Below are 19,081 nucleotides of genomic sequence, written 5' to 3'. Positions count from 1 at the left end.
AAGAGGCTTTTCTTTAACATCTCCCCACTTTCTAGTGCCCCTTTCCTCTTGTAATTACTTTGTATTCATTGATTTAACAGCATACAGGTTGCATCTCTGTCTGCAGCTCCACCAGTAGAATGAAAGCAAGAACAGGTTTCACTCTTGTCTTTGTCTTTTTAGGGAAGCTAAGGGTTGTAGTGGATTGAGCGCTGGGCAGGGAGTCAGGAAAACCTGAGTTCAAATCTAGCTTCAGACACTTATTAGCTATGGGACCCTGGGTAAGTCATTTAGTCTCTGTTTGCCTCAGTTTCCTGTGAAATGGGGATAATAATGTCCCCGTCAGTAAAATGGGGATAATAAAAACATCTACCTACTAAGGTTGTTGTGAGGAATAAATGAGATAATATTTGTAAAGTGCATAGTGCCCAGCACATAGTTGGTTATTATTATTGCTATTAGTATTTGTAACTCAGTGCTTGGCACATAGTAGGTACTTAACAGGTTTGTTGAATCCAATTCTATTAGAAGTTTAGTTCAGAGCTAGATTGGACAGATCCTTGACTGCCCAGCTAAATGGTCTATCTAGGTTTTCTTCAGCCCAGTAGCTTCTGCAGAGGGCTGTGATCAGAACAGAGCTGCATCCCTGTGAAGATGCATCTGGCAGCTTGTGTAGACTAGGGTGGAATGGCCAGGGAAAGACACTGGAGGTGGGGGGGGGGGGCAGGGCAATCAGGAGCTGCTGTTGCCACTGTCCAAACATGAGGTAATAAGGGCCAGAATGAGGGAGGCGGCAGAACTAGGGAATGGAAAGGCAGGAATGAATTCGTAGGAGGCTGCTGGGGAAGAATGGATAGAACTTGGCAACTGAGAGCGGGATAGGAGTGGGGGGGGGCAAGGCAAAGAGAGGATGCCAAGATGACAGCACTTGGGGCTGCAAGCCTGAGTGACTGGGAGAAGAGGGTGACCTCACTGGCAAAAGGAAAGACAGGAGGGGGAAGATCTCGGGGGCCAGCTTGGGCGCGGCTATCGAAGACCACAAATCCCGTTTTCATCTTGCCAGGTTCTCTATTTTCCTAAACAAGGATACATCCCCATTTCTAGCTACCTCCCAGGACCCCCGAAAGGTTAAATAAGAATGACTCACATTTCTCTAGCACTTTGAGGTCAATTTGTCGTTATTCAGTAATGTCTGACTGTATGTGACCCCACTGACAATGTCCATGGGGTTTTCTGGTAAAGATACTACAGTAGTTTTTCATTTCTCCAGTGTGTCCCCATTTTCCAGATGAGGAACTGAGGCAAACAGGGGTTAAATGACTTGCCCAGAGTCACACAGCTAGTAAGTGTCTGAGTCTGAATTTGAACTCAGTTCTTCCTGACTCCACTACACCACCTAGATTCCTCTTGAGGTCTGTTGGTCGGTCAATAAACATTTATTAAGCACCTACTATGTGAAAAGGCCTTTAATACTCACAAAGCACTATAACCCCATAAGAGAACTAGTAATGATGGTATTATCCCTATTTTACAGACAAGGAAACTGAGGCTCAAATTGTATACATATATGATTGTTTGCCTGTTGTCTCCCCCATTAGAATATAAACTCCTTATAGGCAGGGAAACCCCATTTTTTATTTTCTTTGTATCCAGAGTACTCAGCACAGTGCCTGGTACATAGTAAGCACTGGATAAATGCTTGTTGTCTGATTTGTTGACTGACTAAATGACTAACTCAGGATAAAAGCTAGTCAGTTGTGAGGCCAAATGAAATACGGTCTTTCCTGACCTCAAGGATGGTGTTTTTCCCACTGTGTCAGAACACCACCACCTCTCTAGCCCTCTGGGGATGCGTGACGACAGCCGTCACTGGCAAGATGTTCAATATGGTAGAAACTCCCATGGTGAGGAAGCATGGGGAGCCTAAAGGCCAATCACACAGACAGACAGACACACACACACACACACACACACACACCATTTCTTCCATCTTACGCACCTTTTGGTTGATCAATAACCCTTATGTCTTTCAGATGGTCAAGATGGGCTCAAGATCACATGGCCTCATCCCCCTGCCAAGGTAGGTGTCATTAAGACTCTTATTTGGGCAAGACCGGCTCAGCTTGGCACAACTTTAGAAAGCAGAGGCCTTTCACCAAGCAATCCATCAAGTATATATTAAATAGCCACCAGGCATTGTGCTAAACACTAAGACTACAAAGACAGGTGAAACAGCATTTGCCTTCAAGACACTGACATTCTATCAGGGGAAACAATGTATCCACAGACAAATACAAAGTAGATGCGGGAGATAGTGGACACTGGAAGCTTCTAAGAGAGAATGGGGAGGAGGGAGGGCATTCCAGCTGTGGGGAACAGCCTGGGCAAAGGCAGCAGAGGTGGGAGATGTAAGGGCAACCACGAGAAATAGCAACTAGGCCCGCTTGGATGGAACAGAGAGGGCATGAAGGGGAATCATTTGTAATAAACCCCAAAGGCAGGTAGGAGCCAGACTGGCCAGACAAAAATTTTTTGTTTGATGCTAGAGGAAAGAAAAAGCCACCAGAGCTATCTGTGCAGAGAAATGACACGGTCAGACACGCACTTTGGCAGCTCCTTGGGGGAGGGATTGGAAATGGAGAGGCTTGAGGCAACGAGGTTACTACTATAAGCCTAGGTGAGAAGCCCGAACTGACCTGATTCCGAGGATCCAGGGCCCACAGAGGAAGCCTCCTCCAAGGTTCCCTTGAGTATCATCTAAAGCTCTAAGATGTCACTAACACTCTCCCTCTCTCAAGGCCGACCCACAATATCCTCGCCATTGTCCTGGCTGCCCTGCTGTGGGAGCCCGGCACACGGTCCGCATCCTCCTGAGACTCCCAGCATAATAAGTCAAGCAGAGACAACTGAGAGAAAGAAACAGGCATCCTCAGTGGACTAATCAGCCTTCGAGGAACTAGAGATTAGACACAATTAGTGAAGAAGTATTTTAATCCCGATTGCCTCACCAAAAAAAAAAAAAAAAAGAAAGGGCTGTATTGTCTAGCCTCAAAGGCTTCAGAGTGGGGAGATTCATGGGAACATGATGTCCACACCTCTCATTTTACAAATGAGGAAACTGAGGCCTGGGAGTCTGGGTGCTCAATAAATCACCTTTTAATTAGGCACTTGCAGGGAACTGTGCTTTTCTACCAGATGCCGCCACTTTACAGATGAAAGAAATAAGGGCCAGAAAAGTAGACACAACACGGGACTGACACAGTGCAGGTTCAAATACCAGCTCTGAGCTTATTTACATGACCATGGACAAATTACTTAATCTTTCTTGGCCCCAAGTTTTCTCATTTGTAAAATGAAGGAGGTAGACCTGAGAAGCCTCTAAGCTCCCTCTCAGCTCTCAGTCCATGAAACTGTGATTCTAAGTGCAGTTTGAGGGTGAATTGGTGGGGAGCAGTGTTATTGCTCTTACCACTGAGCTACCCTGCCAAGCCCTCCTCCCCACACTCCATCCTCTGCTGGCCAGTATGTGCCAAGCTCTGCTGTTTTTTAAAGTCAGCCCACACTGACCCCAGGGAACATCTCTTTCCCTCTAAGGGAGGTAGGCCAGGTATATAGGAAAGAGCAGGACCCCAGAGCCAGGGGCTTCAGAGCTTCTGGGCCCTGCCCAGTGACTCACCCTCAGCCAGCAGGCTGAGCTCACAAATGCTCCTTTGTCACCAGGAGGGGAGAGAGATGGGAGGAGAGGAGGCCAGGCCCAGAGTCCTCCCTGGCCAGCAATCTCCCTTCAGCCTTTGTTCGCTAATCTCTTTCCCAGTCCCAGCCCTTCCTCTCCTTTCTTCTCTTTCCGCTCTGAAAGTCTGCCAGGGGTGGGGAATGAAGATTCACAGGAGAAGCTGCCTGTCCTTCTCGGAAGGCAGCACACTCATGAAAGGCTTGGGAGGCAGAGACCTGGACTGGACTCTTGGCCTTGCTACTCTACACTTGGACAAGTCCCATCCAGCCTCTTTCTGCCTCTATAAAATCAGGGAGTGAAATTCGATGATCTCTACCGTTTCTTTGCTTACTATGTGCAGGGCACAGGTGCCAAGGGCTGGAGACACAAGACAGGTGAACAAGATAGTCCCTGCCCTCAGAGAGCTTACATTCTAATGGGGGAAGAGGAGAGGGAAAGTCAGGAGCAGAGGTCAGTGCACACAGATAGCCTGAGGGGCCACAGGGCCAGAGGCATCTTCAGTGTGGAGATGGATGAGGTCAGAGAGTCAGGGGCTGATGAATACTTCCCTGGCAGGCCTGCTTCCTTAGGGCAATGACTCAGGGTACCTCACTCATCCTTGCCTGGTGCCCTCCCAAGCTCCCTTTCGGACGGGTGGAGGTGAGGCTCCCTGCTTCCCCCAAACCCTTCATTCCAGGCCCCACAGGTAGATATGGATCAGACTGCACTCCAGGGTTCTGGGTTGAGCCCCACATACCGGGGAACCCAGCTGTATTCTGTGACATCCTCAGACATTAGAAACTTTACACTAATCTCTTAGGCAGGCTCCATAGTTTACAAAGCACTTTAATATACATTATTAACCCATCTGATTCTCAAAAAACAGTATAGAAGAAAGAACACTGACTGGAGAGCATGGGTTCAAATCCCACCTTTAATACCTACCAGTGATGTGGCCTTGGGCCAGTCACTGAAGCAGCTAGGCTGGGCTTTGGTTAACTTGAGTAAAAAGAGGGGATTGGATGAGACCATCTCAGCCCTTCTATATCTGTGATCTCTATGACTGTTCTGTGAGGCAAGCAGGGCAGGCAGGTATCATTATCCCCATTGTACAGATTAGGAAGCTGAGGTGCCAAGTTAAGTGACTTGCCCAAGTTCCTACATCACACAGTGGATAAAGGGCTGGTCCTGGGGTCAGGAATCTGACCAGAGTAATAGGACCTGAGTTCAAATCCAGCCTCAGATATTTTCTAGCTGTGTGAACCTGGGCAAGTCACTTAATCCCTATTTGCCTCAGTTTTCTCAACTGTAAAATGGGGATCATAACAGCACCCATCTCACAGGGTTGTTGTGAGGATCAAATGAGATAATATATGTAAAGAACTTAGCACAGTGCCTGGCACATAGTAGGTGCTTAATAAATGTTTGTTCCCTTCCCCCACTACATAGTGAGTGCTTAATAAGTACATGTTGACACATCAATAAATGGTTGAATGAATGAAGAAGAGAGAGGGTGCATCCCCCAGCATTGTCCTTGAAGGCCAATCTGAGGGAAGGTAGTGGATGGCCCCCTACCTCATCTTTCCCTGCTTCCATTCCTACTCGAAGTATGGGCTAAGCCCTTCAGCCCCACAGAGTGGGAATGATACCATTGGAACTGTACCAGGTACAAGGGAAAGCAAGAATATGGGGAGCTGAAAGGGAAGGCTCTATGGGGCCAGTCAGGCAGCAACGTGAAAGGTGACATTTGCCCTACTGGAAAGCTGAGCTCCCTGGGCTGACGCCCTCCTCTCCACATATTTGGCATTGCTGCTTTACTGCCCTGTACTGCTGTTCATTGACATTCCTAAAACATCCACGTAATTACATCAGTCATCAGCTCAAGAGGCTTCGGTGGCTCCCTATTGCTTCTAGGAAAAAATACAGACTTCTCTATGTATCGGCTGAAGCCCTTTACAATCCGGTTCTGACTTGTTTTCAGTCTCATTTCACAGTCTGCCCCATCCTGTACTCTATGTTCCAGCCAAACTGAATTAACTTGATATTCCCCATGGATGACATTCCTCCCACCTCCTTTTCTTTGCACAGTCTGTCCTCCATGCCTGGATCACTCTCTTTCCCTGACTTTACCTTACAGGACCCCCAGCTTCCTTCAAAGCATAGCTTAGATGCACCTCCTACAGGAAGCCTTTCCTGATTCCCCCAGTAATCGATGCCCTTCCCTAGAGTGAGGAAGACTTATCTTTCTGAGTTCATATCTGGCCTCACACACTTGCTAGCTGTGTGACCCTGGACAAGTCACTTCACCCTGTTTGCCTCAGTTTCCTCATGTGTAAAATAAGTTGGAGAAGGAAATGGCAAAGCACTCCAGTATCTCTGCCAAGAAAACCCCAAATGGGGTCACAAAGAATAAGACATGACTGGAACAACTGAACAACAATAATTAACTAAGGAAGTATTGCTCTATCCCTAGAAGTTACAACAAGTGCATTTTAATGGACAATGCCTCAACCCAAAGGAATAGTAGATGCTGACTTGCTATGTATGATCTAAAGTCCCTTTCAGCCCTGATAGTCTGTATTCTAAGACTTCTCCTATATCTTGATATTCAAAGACCAGAGCATCAAAGGAATATAGATTTAGATCTAAAATGAACTTAGGGTCCCTCAGGTTCACCCCTCCCTGCTTCGTTTTGTAGCTGAGGAAACTGAAGAAATGTGAAGTATAGTGACTTGCCCAAGGTCATACAGCTGTGGACTGTCTCAGGTGGGATTTGAACCTCAGTCTTCCCAACTCCAAGAGCAGTGCTCTAATGACTACTTAATAAGAGGCTTGCAGTGCCTCTCAAATCTTTGTGGACACATGCTCCAGGGAGAAGGGCCATTGCCATGATGAGAGATTTAGGGCCAGTCCTGGCCTTGCAGACCATAGGAGAAGGGTTGCCAATTCAGTCCTTAGGAGGTGACAAGGCTGAGCAGAACCAGGCATTAGGAGCCACACCTGACTCTATGGGTGTCCTCAGTCATCATGGTGGGTGCCCATGTCCTATGTCTAGCTTGGTTAGTACACTGCTGCTCTGTGCATTTTGACCTCTGGCTCTAAATGCGCTGGGTGGCGTGGGGATTGGGGGGTGAGGTTAGAAGGGAATTCCATGGGCAAGTAGAGGGCCAGTGACTAGATCTTTTCTGGGGAAAAGCTTAAGAGTCCTTTTCAAACCAGTGGAATGCCCTTCCTATTCCTCCCCAGCAAAGCCCGGGACTGACCTCCCCAGCCTCCTGCTGTGGTCCACAGGTTAGGACATGTTCCAATCTGGTGAATCCAGCCCCCTGCCTTGCTCCCTCATGCCAGGGGGAGGCCGGTTTTCATCTTCCCCACAAGCTCAGAAGTTTCCTCGGGGCAGGGGGTGGGGAGCCAAGGAACAGGGAGAAGGTGAGCCAGGGGCCAGCACTCCATGAGGACATCAACCAACCAGTGTCACATCTTCCACCAGATGCTGCTTGTTGAGCCTCTAGCAGCTGTGGAACTCATAAACCTGCTCACTGCTGGGCCAGGGGGACAGGCATTGCCAGGGTTCACATTTTCCTCTCTGGGCTGGAAAAAGCCAGCAGTGGGCAGTGGCCCCAGTGGAGCTCAGCAGCTGCTGCTAGGGAGTGGGGAGTGGGTGGGAAGGAAGGGGGAGTCCTACCAGCAGCTCTCCCAATCTGAGCTCTCCCTGCCCAGCTTAACCCTCTCCCCACAGTGTCTCTCCTTCCTCAATTGTTTTCTCTCCCACTTGTTACTAGGATGCTCTCACCCTTCCCTCCTTGGCTCTTAACTAGAAATCTGTTGTGGTTTTTTTTTTTTCTTTTGGCCTATTAGAGAGAAAAGTGTTGCAAATTGTACCAAACGGCATGAAATATTTATGAAATAAAGAGCTTTTAGCAGGGGGGCCTGTAAGTAGCCCTCCCAGTTGGGGATCTGTTAGTTACAGACAGAGGCAACCTTGGGGAGCTAATCAGATTTCAGGGTGATCATGCTACTTGGAGAGGGGGCTGGGAAAAGAAAGAATTGCTCCTAGGGAGGAAAAAGCAAAATCGCCCAGCTTGGACCAGCTGCAGTCCCCGATCATGCCCGTAGGCAATGCCAGGGCTCCCTGCACAGCTGGAGGTGGGGAGGAGAATTAGTCTGGTGGGCTCCAACTAGGGTGACTGAAGCAGGATAGCTGCCTCAGGGGGGTAGATTTCTTTCTATTCTTTAAGGGGGTGGGGAGGAATCTACTCTTCTCCCCACCCAGATGCTACCAGCATCACAGCCCTCTATTCAGAGATCGGTCTGTTCACCACCCTCTCCATATACTTGGCAACTTTCAGGCCGTCCCCATTCTCATTGCCTTTCCAAATTCCACCTCAAGTCCCATTTCTGAGAGGCAGCTGTGGTGGGATGGGGAGAGCATGAGAGACCTGGGTTCAAATTTCAGCTCTGATCCTTACACACTATGCAAGCACAGGTAAGTTGCTGAGCGCCCTAATACTTGCCCAGGGCTATTGTAAATCTTGAGGTGGTATAATCGATGTGAGTTGTAATTACTCTTACTAGTATGGATTTGGAACTAGAAGGTACCTCCAAAACCATGGAATCCAGCTCTCTTATTTTAGAAATTAGGAAACAGAGGAAGTGATAGGGCCAGAATTCAAAGCCAGCTTCTTTGACTCCAAATCTAGCCTCTTCTTTCCACTATGCTTAGTTGTCTGCCTTTCCCATCCAGCCTCAATGTGCTTCCTTACAATGTCCACTCATCACTCCCACTCCTGCTCTCAGGGCCAAGCTGAACAAAAAGACTCAGCTATGCAACAGCCTTCTGAACACTTGAAGACATCTCAGCTACCCCCATAACCCTCTTCTTCATGTTACACAGCTTCAGACGCTTCACCCAATCCACAAGGGGCCTTATCTCAGTTTTGGTCACCCATGACCGGAAGTCCTCCCAGCTTATCAATATCCTCTAAAATCAGCCACTCAGACCTGGACCCGATACTCCAGTTGTGGTCTGACCACTGACTCCCCCATCTATCTCTAGTTCTCTTCCTCCTTGAAACTCACAGAAATCCTTGTTCATATCCCTCAATACTTGAAGAGGTCAGTGATTTCATTAGTGGGAGTGGGGCCGGGGTGGGGGGGATGGAGAAGGAAGAATGGAAGCAAACATTTATCAAGTGAGTATTATGTGCCAGACACTTTTACAAATATCATCTCATTTGATCCTCATAACAACCCTGGGAGGGAGATGCTATTATTAGCCTTGTTTTACAGTTCATGTAACAGGCAGACAGAAGTTGATTTGCCCAGGGTCACACATAAGTGTCTGAGGCTGGATTTGGACTCCAAGCTCGATGCTCTATCCCCCGCATCCAATTCACATGACAACCCTGGCATGCCTTCTCACCTGTGACCACGTCTCTCCATGAATCCTCCCCTACACAATTCTCCAACATGCTCAGTCCTTTATGTGTTTCATGCTCACCCCTCGGGGGCTGCCCAGCTATTGACCTTCACCTCAACACATGCTCCAACATCCTCCTCCATGAATCATACACGGCCCTGACAAAATGTCTTCATTCCACGCAGTTGGACAGGAGACCCACTGGTTTCGTCCATTAGCATCAGGGATGATGAGCTTGGTTCAGGAACCTCATTTGGCATCTACCTCGTGTCTTTTCCCTAGCTGGAGGGCAGAACTGTGTTCTAAATGTCCCTGGAACATCCTAAAGACCTAGAACGGAGGCCACTGGCAAGTGATCCTCACTGGCAAGAGAGCCGGTGTGCTTAGCTCAGCCTTGGCCAGTGGCTTCAGCACAAAACGTCTGCCCTGGGCTGCACTTGCAGGCCATGCCCCCTTCCTGAAGGACACTCTCCTCACTTCTCAGAATATTTATCTCCCTTTAATGTTCATCCCAGGCATCACCTCCTCTGAGAAGCTTTCCTTGATTCTCTCAGCTAAAAATGTGCTCTCCCTCTTCAATTTCCCCAAGATGACTGTTTCATGGGGGGTAAATGGTCACCAGGAATAACCTACTGCCTTTTCTTTTGTCCCTGTGAGCAGAATTCATGGAGTCTGTGTCCATTGGTACTGTCAAGCTTCTAGAACCAGAGGAGGGCACGTGCCATTCTGGAGGGACCCTGAGCCCTGAACACTTGGGGTGGAGGAATGCCAAACATGCCCCCCTCCCCCATTCCCTACCAGCTGCTTCTCAACCAAACCAAATGGAGGCTCAGCTCTTTCCTTACCTCTGATGCTGTGTTTGGTGGGCCCCAGGAACCAGGGTAAGAGCAGCAGGAAAAGTAGATAAATGAATGACAGACCATTGACCCGGAACAGGCAGGCTGAGGAAAGAAAAAGAGCAGATTAGGTCTGGGCACCGAGGAAGAGCAGGTCAGGAGCCTGGCCAGGCTCTGGTCAGCCTCCCTCCGCTCCAAGAGACAAGGGGTGGGGGTGGGGCAAGAAGAGTTTAAAAAAAAAACCCATCTGCAAATAGAAACATGTTCTCCCTTCATTGCTTTTGCTTTTTAAAAATTGTTTGAATTTGTATTTCTAAAACCACCGTGAATAAGTGATGGTGAACTTGGACAGATCTCCTTTAGGATGGGTCACTGTGTTGATCTTCAGCCTTTCAAAGGCTCAATTCTTATTTTATAATACTGATGGAAAAAGTATTAAACGTTTTATTATTTGATAACACATACAATTTGGACGAGGCCAATGGGGCAATTTTGTTTTGTTTGACTAGATGTGTTTGTACTGATCGAGTTTTTCTCGCTTTCTCAATGGGGAGGGAGGGAATGACAGAGGTGGGAGAGAGAGAAATCAAATCTGAAAGTAAAATAATTGCTGAATTTAACAATTTCATTCAACATTGCCTAGGACACTCACGGCATTCCATACTCATTGTTGGGGATAGAAAAGTAACAGTCTTTTCTTTTAAGGAACTTACATTGTACTGGGGGAGGGGGGCAAGAGGGGCAGGGAAGAACATGCATTCTTAGAAAGAAAGCCTCATATGATTTTAGCTCTTGATTTGAATTAAAAAAATTTAATCACATTAAGGTAGCTACCACTTATATATCACTTTAAGGTTCTCAACATGTTTTGCAAATATTATCTCATTTTATCCTTACAACAACCTTGGAAGGAGTTAGATGCTATTATGATCCCCATTTTACATATAAGGAAACTGAGGCAGGCAGAGATTAAGTGGCAAGGTCACATAGCTAGGAAGTCTAAGGTGGGATTTGAACTCAAGTCTTCCTGACTCCAAGTCTAGCATTCTATCCACTGTGCCACCTAGCTGCCTAATATAATAGCTAATCAATATAATAATAGCTAACATTTGCAGAGCGCTTTACAAATATTTCATCATTTGATCCTCACAACAACCCTGTGAGGGAGGTCCTATTATTATCCCCATTTTACAGAAGAGGAAACAGAGAATGTTAGAAGTTAAATGACTTGCCCAGAGTCACACAGCTAGTAAGTGTCTAAGGCAGATTTCAAACCCAGGGATCCATGAAGCCAAGGCTAGCACTTTATCCACTAACCCAGGAAGTGGTGATGTATTCTACTGAGGTCATAGAATCCATCTATTCATACAAGCACATGATTTTTATAGTTTTTCTTGGACATAATATATTATATTGCAAGTTTTATAAATATGGAAACATTTCCGGTATCAACTCTGCTAGTAACTATAATGAACATTTTTTTTTATAGAGAGCAAAACAAAGCTTTCTTATTTTTTCCATCTGTATCATAGAATAAGAGTCAGAATTCTGAAAGACTTAAAAGTTCTGATCAACACAATGACCCACCACAATTCCAGAGGACTTATGGTGAAGCATGCTGCTTACCTCCTGATAGAGAGATAATGGCATCAGAAGGCAGACTGAGGCACACACGCACACACACACACACTATTTGGACATGACCAATGGCGGAATTTGTTTTGTTTGACTATACATGTTTGTAATATTTCTGTTTGTAAGAGGAGAGCAGGGGAGGGGCAGTAGTACAGACCTGAAAACAAAATAAAATAGAATTTTTTAAAAATGAGAATAAAGGTTGGAAACAATATCAGACATCTTCTAGACCAGAGGTGTTAAATACACAGCACACAACAGTCCCTCCTCCAACCAAATTAAAATGTAATTGGGAAATACTCAATGAAATAAACATACGATAGAACATAGATAATGTTAATACGCTGTTTTCTAAGTCAATATGATCCTTATTTACATCAAGTGAGTTGGATGCCATTGGTTCATAGAACAAAGATGGATGGCAGACATCTTCTATTGACTTGTAGGCCTACCATCCCTTGATTACCACCAAGAAGGCCAAGAAAAACACCTGGGCACCTTCGCCAACAGACTGCACCCAGCCCAGCCCCATGGCTCATCAGGAGCGAGTCAAGAGAAGGCAATGAAGACAACACGGCTGAGGTCACTTTCTCTTCCTTTGATGTTTCTCCCTCTCCCCATCCCCAAATTCAGAGTGTGACTTGCTGAGGCTTTCTGGGTCTCTATCCCCAATCAGAAGTTTAGGAAATCTGGAGGCATTGTGAAGAGGTGAAATCGGGGGGGGGGGGGGGGGGGAAGAATGCACTTGGCCCTCTAACACCTTCACCAAAGCCCCCAGGTAGGAAGCCACCAAAAAGCCTGGGGCACCGAGATAACAACACAAAGTGACAACTCTCATTTACATTTTACTGGGGAAGGGGTCCTGGACAAGAATGCTGGGAGGTAGATAAGGATTAGCATTGTTATCTGGATTTTACCGATAGGGAAACCTTGGCCCAGAGATCAAGTCTGAGGAGGAGAACCTTCAGCCTTGAGGCCGCCGCCTGGCCCTGGAAGTCCTCAAGTGTATCACTTTGACTGAATCCAAACTTCAAAGAACTGATCCGAAGGTTCCCCACCCCTGGATTAAGTGATTGACCCAAGGTCGAGCCATGCTTTGATGGGTGGCTGGTGTGGACTGCTAGAGTAGAGGTGGTTGATCTAAGAGGGTTTCTGGGAGGCGATGAGCCTTGGACTTAGCCTTGAGAAATAAGGCTTCCCACTCAGACGTGTATCCCAGGAGATGGCAGTGTATGGGGTCTCAACAGGCATTTATTTATTTAGCACTGATGGTATGCCAGGCGCCTGCTAAGTGCAGAGGAAACAAAATCAAAAACAAACAAAAAGCCACTCAAGCCCAGAGCCAAGCTTCTCAAAGCTCACATTCTGATGCATACATAGAGATCTATACAGAGTAGATAGAGGTAACCTGAAATGGAAAGGCATCAGCAGCTAATGCTAATTAGCATGGCTTAGATTAGATGGCTTTTGAGGTCTATTCTATCTCTAAAATTTGGGGATTCTTTTCCAACTTTCCAGGGCTTTGGGGAGCCTGCCCTCCAAGTCCACCCCTTCTTTCCCAGACCCATTCCTTAAAACCCCCAGAAGACCCTCTCCCCTGAGCTCTCCGCCTCCCAAATGTAAAGAAATGTTCAACTCTTTTTTAAAAATCTGATCTTCCAGAAAATAATATTGTCAATAATTATGCATTTTAAAAAATCAATTCAATTTGACCCACGAGGGAGAGGAAAATGCATTTACAGCAAAAAGATTTCTCCAGTTCCGTTTCCTCCAGCCTTCTCAGGTCTGCCTGCCCTTCCCTCTGAACCACAGTGCCAGCACAGCATCCACAGAATCTCTGAGAAGAGTTAACTGTCCTGGAAATAATGATTGAGTTTAAAATGGGTCAGCCCACAGGCAGGCCTTCTGTGATAGTCTTTGGTGGACACCTGCCCACTCTGGTTACCCCAGTGGTAAAAGAAATAAAGAGAGTTGGAGGCTTAATTGTTGTGGGGGCAAGGTCTTTGACATGGTGTGGGAGAAAGGTCTTGGACTAGGAGTCCACAAGCTTTCAGCTGGGTGCCAGTTTTACCACTAAGTAGTCAGGTGATCTGGGGCATCTAACCTGTTTAGTCTACAATTTCTTCCTCATAGAACAAAGACAGTCATATTGCTCTGCCTACATCATCAGGTCACTGTTAGTATGACCATAAATAAAACTGCTTTAAAAATTACAAAGGTCTGCACACATAGCTACCATAGAGCTAGTTAATAACAGCCAGTATAGCAAATGAGGTCCCTTGAGTCTTAAATTCAGTGTTCTTCCCTCCAGAGAGAATTATCTGTCAAAGACAGTACTGGACACACTCAAAACTGCTGGGAGAGATCAGAATCCACACGATCTTTTTGGAAAGCAATGTGACAATACACAATAAGAGCTCTGAAACTCTGGGTTCCTGCCCTTTGGATCAGTGATTCCACAACTATATACCTCAAGGACATTTATTGGTAAGAACAAAAGACCTATGTGTATAAAAAATATTCTGGCAGCATTAATTATAGTAGCAACAAACTAGAAACAACCCACGTGTCCAATGTTTGGGGAATAGCTTTGAAAAATTAAAATTGGAGGGGCAGCTAGGTGGCATGGTGGATAGAGCACTGGCCCTGAAATCAGGAAGCCCTGAATTCAAATCCAGCCTCAGACACTTATTAGGTATGACCCAAGGCAAGTCATTTAACCTCAATTGTCTCCAAAAGAAAAAATAAAAGAAAAGTTAAAGTTGGTATATAAGTATGATGGAGTATTGCTGCACTATCAGACATGATAGAAATGAAAATGAGAAAGAAAGACACTGTGATGCAGAGGGAAGGAAAGAGAACCCCAAAACAAGAAGTTATACAAAACAGAAATGTGCAGTTTCAGCTACAGCAATCTTTCAAAAATTCTTGCTTGTGCATTTGAACATTTCTGTTTACTGGTGGTTACTAAACTTATAACTTTTTTAAAAGACAGTGCCATGCTTGAAGGTCTCTGGATATCAGCCTTTCCCTTTCACCCCTTCCCCTCTGCCTGTTCACTTTGCCCCAGCATCCAGAGTGGATACAATATGCACCAAAACTTTACTCTACCATGAGGGACAAATTGTGTTTGGATGGGCTGGGTCAAGAAGTTTAGTTAATTTAGTTAAACCTCTTATGGGGACTGCAATGGGGAAGGCCCCCAGATCCTTGAACCTCTCCTTTCCCAGGCTGACCAGTTTTCTCTGCCTCATACAGCTGCCGAGTCTACTTGGGCAGAATCTGAAATGAGTGTTTGGGGGGGGCGGGGGGGGGGGGAGGTAAGGTAGGGCACAGGAGAGCAGGAAGCTGGGGAAGGGGTTGTTAAAGAGATAACAAAGAGGGAAGAGATTATTTAAAAGCCTCTGCCAACCTGTTTTCCAGAAACAAAGAGCTATGAGGAGCAGCGAAGAAACCTTTCTGGGGCTTCTCTCCTCCCACTATTGGACTCTCTGACCACACACGGCTGCAACAAGGAGCCCCTGAGGGTGACCCAGAGAGTTCCTGAGCCTGGGGGAAATATGGCCCACAAACAAGGGATGTAACATCCAGTTTTGCCCTGAACTCACCAGCTGCCTTGAGCATACCAACTCTGAGAACCGAAGTCTCGGGCACTAAGACCTAACCCTTCTTTTCTTCTCTTGAATAATGATCGCTATGTTCTTGGCTTCTTTTCCCGGTCTTTATTGACCTACCTCTTCACTGTTTGTTACATGCCGTTTTTCTTTGCAGTTTGTCTTTACCACACCTCCTGTCTGTCTTCCCTGACTTCATCTACATGGTATAGTGAAGAGAGCACTCAACCTAGGGCACAACCTTCATAACTCTGTGAAAGTCACTTGTCCTTTGGCCTCAGTTTTGTCATCTGTAAAACGGATTCGATGAGCTCTAAGGTATTTTCCAATTCTTTTAAATCTTATGACCAACCTAAAACCGCCGCTTTCATGACATCCCTAACTTTCTGTATTCAAAAACTGTTAGCCCAATGGGATGGGCTCCCTATTACTCATCATATTAAATCCAAAGTTCTGCTAGACTTTGCATAATGAGGCCTCACCCCAATCTACTGTCTGAAAGTTACTCTCTCGTCCAGCAACATTACAGGGGTAGAGATACCTCCAGTATCTGGTATAAAAGAAAGATTTGGAGTTAGGAAACCTCATTAAATCCCAGTTTTGCTACTTCCTCTCTATGTGACCGTGGACAAACCACTCCTCTTTGGGCCTCAGTTTCCTCATCTGTAAAAAATGGAGATGGGAACTCTAAGGTCTCTTCCAGTTCCAAATGCTACACTGACCCGTGTTGGTGCCGTAATGCTCATTCTCCTTTCTTTGGTCCTGCCTGGAATGTCCTTCCACCTACTCTAAGGGCCCTTTGGTGGTCTAGACAAGTCTGTGGACCCCTTCTCAGAAAAATGTTTTTTAGATGTGTAAAATAAAATACATAGGATTACAAAGTAAAATTGTCATTTTTCTCATCCAAGTTCACAGACCCCATGAAATCTATCCAAGAAGTTGGCTCACCCCTTTGAACTTCTGTTGTTTAGTCATTTCAATCGTGTCCAACTCTTTGTGACCCCATTTAGGGGTCTTGGTAAAGATACTGGAGTGGTTTGTCTTTTCCTTCTCCAGCTCACTTTCACAGATGAGGAAACTGAGGCAAACAGGGACATACAGCTAAGAAGCGTCTGAGGTCGGATTTGAACTCGGGTCTTCCTGACTCCAGGCTGAGCTCTCTACCCACTGTGCCACCTAATAGCAGTTTAAACCCTTGAACTACTCTCTATTTGAACCCTATCCACCTATCCTCCTAAGCTTAGCTCAAGCCAAGGCTCCTTAAAGAAGTCTTTCTTAACCAGTACAATCCACATGACCTCTCCTTCTTCTGAATCCCTGTTAGAATTTAGTATCTAGGCATTACTTAATAACATCCAATTATATCCTCTTTTTTCCCTTCAAATAGCTTCAAGTCTTTATGTCTCGTCTCCTCCACCTGCCCAGAAGCTGTCTAAGGGCAGGGCTGTGCTCCCCAAAGTGCCTGTCTAAGTGGCAATAATTGGACTCATAGGATTCAGAACTGCAAAGAATCTTAGACATCACCTACCTCACTTCCTTCATTTGACAGGTGAGGAAACTGAGGTCTAAGAGGGGGAGTAAGTATCCTGCCCAAAGTCATACAGATAGTAATGAGGCAAGTGCTCTGGTGCCAGTCCTGTACTGTAACCACTGCACCACACTGCCTCTCCCTTGGTCGAAATTCAACAAACACTTCAGAGAAACATAGACCCTCAGGGTTGGATAGGACCTCAGAGACAACTGGTCCAGCCCATACCTGCATAGAAATCTCCCTTACAACAGACTGGGCCAGTGTCAAGCCTTAGCATGAAGACTTCCAGCGAGTCAGAACTCATTATCTCCCAGAGCAACTCATTCCATTGGGAGAGAGCACTAAGTGTTGGGCAGGTTTTCCTTACACAAAAAAGCCAGAATTTGTCTCTTTGCAGCTTCCATCCATAGCTTCTAGGTCTACCTGCTAGGGCCAAGGAGAATGACTTCAAACCCGGTTACACAGGGTAGTAAATGCTTGAAGGCAGCTCCCAAGTTCCACCCTACCACCAAGTCACCTCTCATATAACTTAAATATCCCAATTTCTTCAACTAGTTCTCATGTGACAAGATCTTAAAGCCCTTTGTGGGGGGGTGGGGGGGGCAGAATAAGCATTTATACAGTGCCAGGCACTATGCTAAATGCTTTACAAACATTACCACATCGGATCTTCCCAACAAACCTGGGAGGTAGGGGCTGTTATTATCCCCATTTTACAGTTGAGGAAATGGAGGCAAACTGATGTTCAATGACTTGCCCAGGGTCACGTGGCTCACAAGTGTCTGAGGCTGGATTTGAACTCAGGTCTTCCTAACTCCAGGTCCAGTGCTCTAACCTCCGTACTACAGGCTTCCCTTTATCAGCCAGTGTGCCTGCCATGATATTCTTTCTAAAATGTGGTACCTGGAACTGAACACAGAACCCCCATGGTGAGGTCTGACTATGACAGAGAACAGGGAATGATGGCCTCTCTAATCCCAACACCACGTTGCCCCAATGAAGCTGAAGATTGCCTTAGTTCTCTTCTATAAATGACTCAAATTGAGCTTACCATCGACTGAGACCCCCGGATCTTTTTCAGATGAACTGCTGCCTAGCCACACCTTCCTGTCTTATACTTGGGAAACTGACTTTTTGAGCCCAACTGCAAAATGTTTTAGCCAACTGAAATTGCCTCCCCAGTTCTTAGATCTGTTGTTCTGGGTAGTTTACGCTTGTTTCAAGCAACTGAAAACCTTACCTACAGTTGCCAGGGTTCCACCTTCCACAAAGAGCTGAATTACTATTGACTAGGATATGGACTGAAGGCTCACTTTCTGGGAGCTTTGGTCAACTAAATTTCCCTCTGTGGGCTTTAGATACCTTATGCATGAGATGAAACAGGTGAAATGTGATGGTCTAAGATTCCTTTTAGCTCTAATATCCCCTGAGACCGAGTATGGATTGAGCAGCTGGGGAACCAAGGAACACTGTCAAACCAGCCTCTTTCCCACCAATCTCTGGCAGCAGGGTCCTGACCTGACCTCAAAGGCCTCAAGTCCAACCGGCTTCATGAGGGTTGTTTGAAATCCCCTCCCTGGTACAATGGAAAATCTTCCCAGAAACCCCCGTCTCTTTCCAACTTGTCCAACCTTGCTTTGTTTTCTCTGTTCCCAGTGGAAAGGGAGAGGTGTATTGTTGTTGGATCTGGATGGGGGGCAGGTTGGAGAGAGAGGGAGCAGAGATTGGAAATTTAACAGGGGCAGCTCAGGAGGGGCTGGAAGCCACAATCAAAAGGATGGACATCTAGTTCTACTACCAGCCCCGTGGCTGAGCAGAGGGGAAAGACTCTGGGGGATTCTTTAGACTGCCAAGAGCCAGGAAGTTGGAGATTAAGGGAGCCAGAGAGAATGGGGGCAAAGGAAAGGGTGTGGGAAGTGCTTTAGAGGCTCCAGAATGCTGGGGGAGGACTTGGTGTATGCCAACTTCAACTTGTAGGAGAGAGGAGGCTGCCAACGTGTCTCTGGGTCCTCCTTCTCTGGCATGAGAGAACAGTTGGCAGGTTCACCAGGGACTTCCCCCCTTGCTCCCTCTAGCTGGCCTGGGACAAGGTATTGAATAACAGGACTTGTTCCCTTTTCACTAGAAAGAGGCCATCCCAAATGTCCATCTGGTCTCCCTGGCTCCAACTGGTACTTTGGTGCTTGCCAGTGGTGACCCCAGAGATAAAGGATGCATCCAATCGCTAGATGGAGCCCCCCACCTCCAATTTTTCCACAGTAAAATCCCATTAAAATACACGTGGAGGGCAGCCTTGGAGAGCCAGTAGATCAGCAGGGGGAGCTGCCCTATTGACCGGGGTTAGCCCCTCCCCCC

At 46.5% G+C, this 19,081-nt stretch overlaps 1 protein-coding gene across 2 annotated transcripts in view; it reads right to left on the bottom strand.

The window, feature by feature from the left end:
* Positions 1 to 19,081, bottom strand: part of PIEZO1 (piezo type mechanosensitive ion channel component 1) — a 169,787-nt gene that overhangs the window by 86,542 nt on the left and 64,164 nt on the right. For both annotated transcript variants that reach the window (XM_027846483.1, XM_027846491.1), the window contains exon 2: positions 9,956 to 10,051. In XM_027846483.1, coding sequence (XP_027702284.1) covers positions 9,956 to 10,051 — 96 coding nt within the window. The remainder of the gene's footprint in view (positions 1 to 9,955; positions 10,052 to 19,081) is intronic.

This window comes from Vombatus ursinus, unplaced genomic scaffold, assembly GCF_900497805.2.
Source record: "Vombatus ursinus unplaced genomic scaffold, bare-nosed wombat genome assembly UNPS02005286.1, whole genome shotgun sequence".
Lineage (NCBI taxonomy): Eukaryota > Metazoa > Chordata > Mammalia > Diprotodontia > Vombatidae > Vombatus > Vombatus ursinus.
Note: the sequence above shows the minus strand (reverse complement) of the source record. Positions and strands in the feature narration are given on the sequence as shown.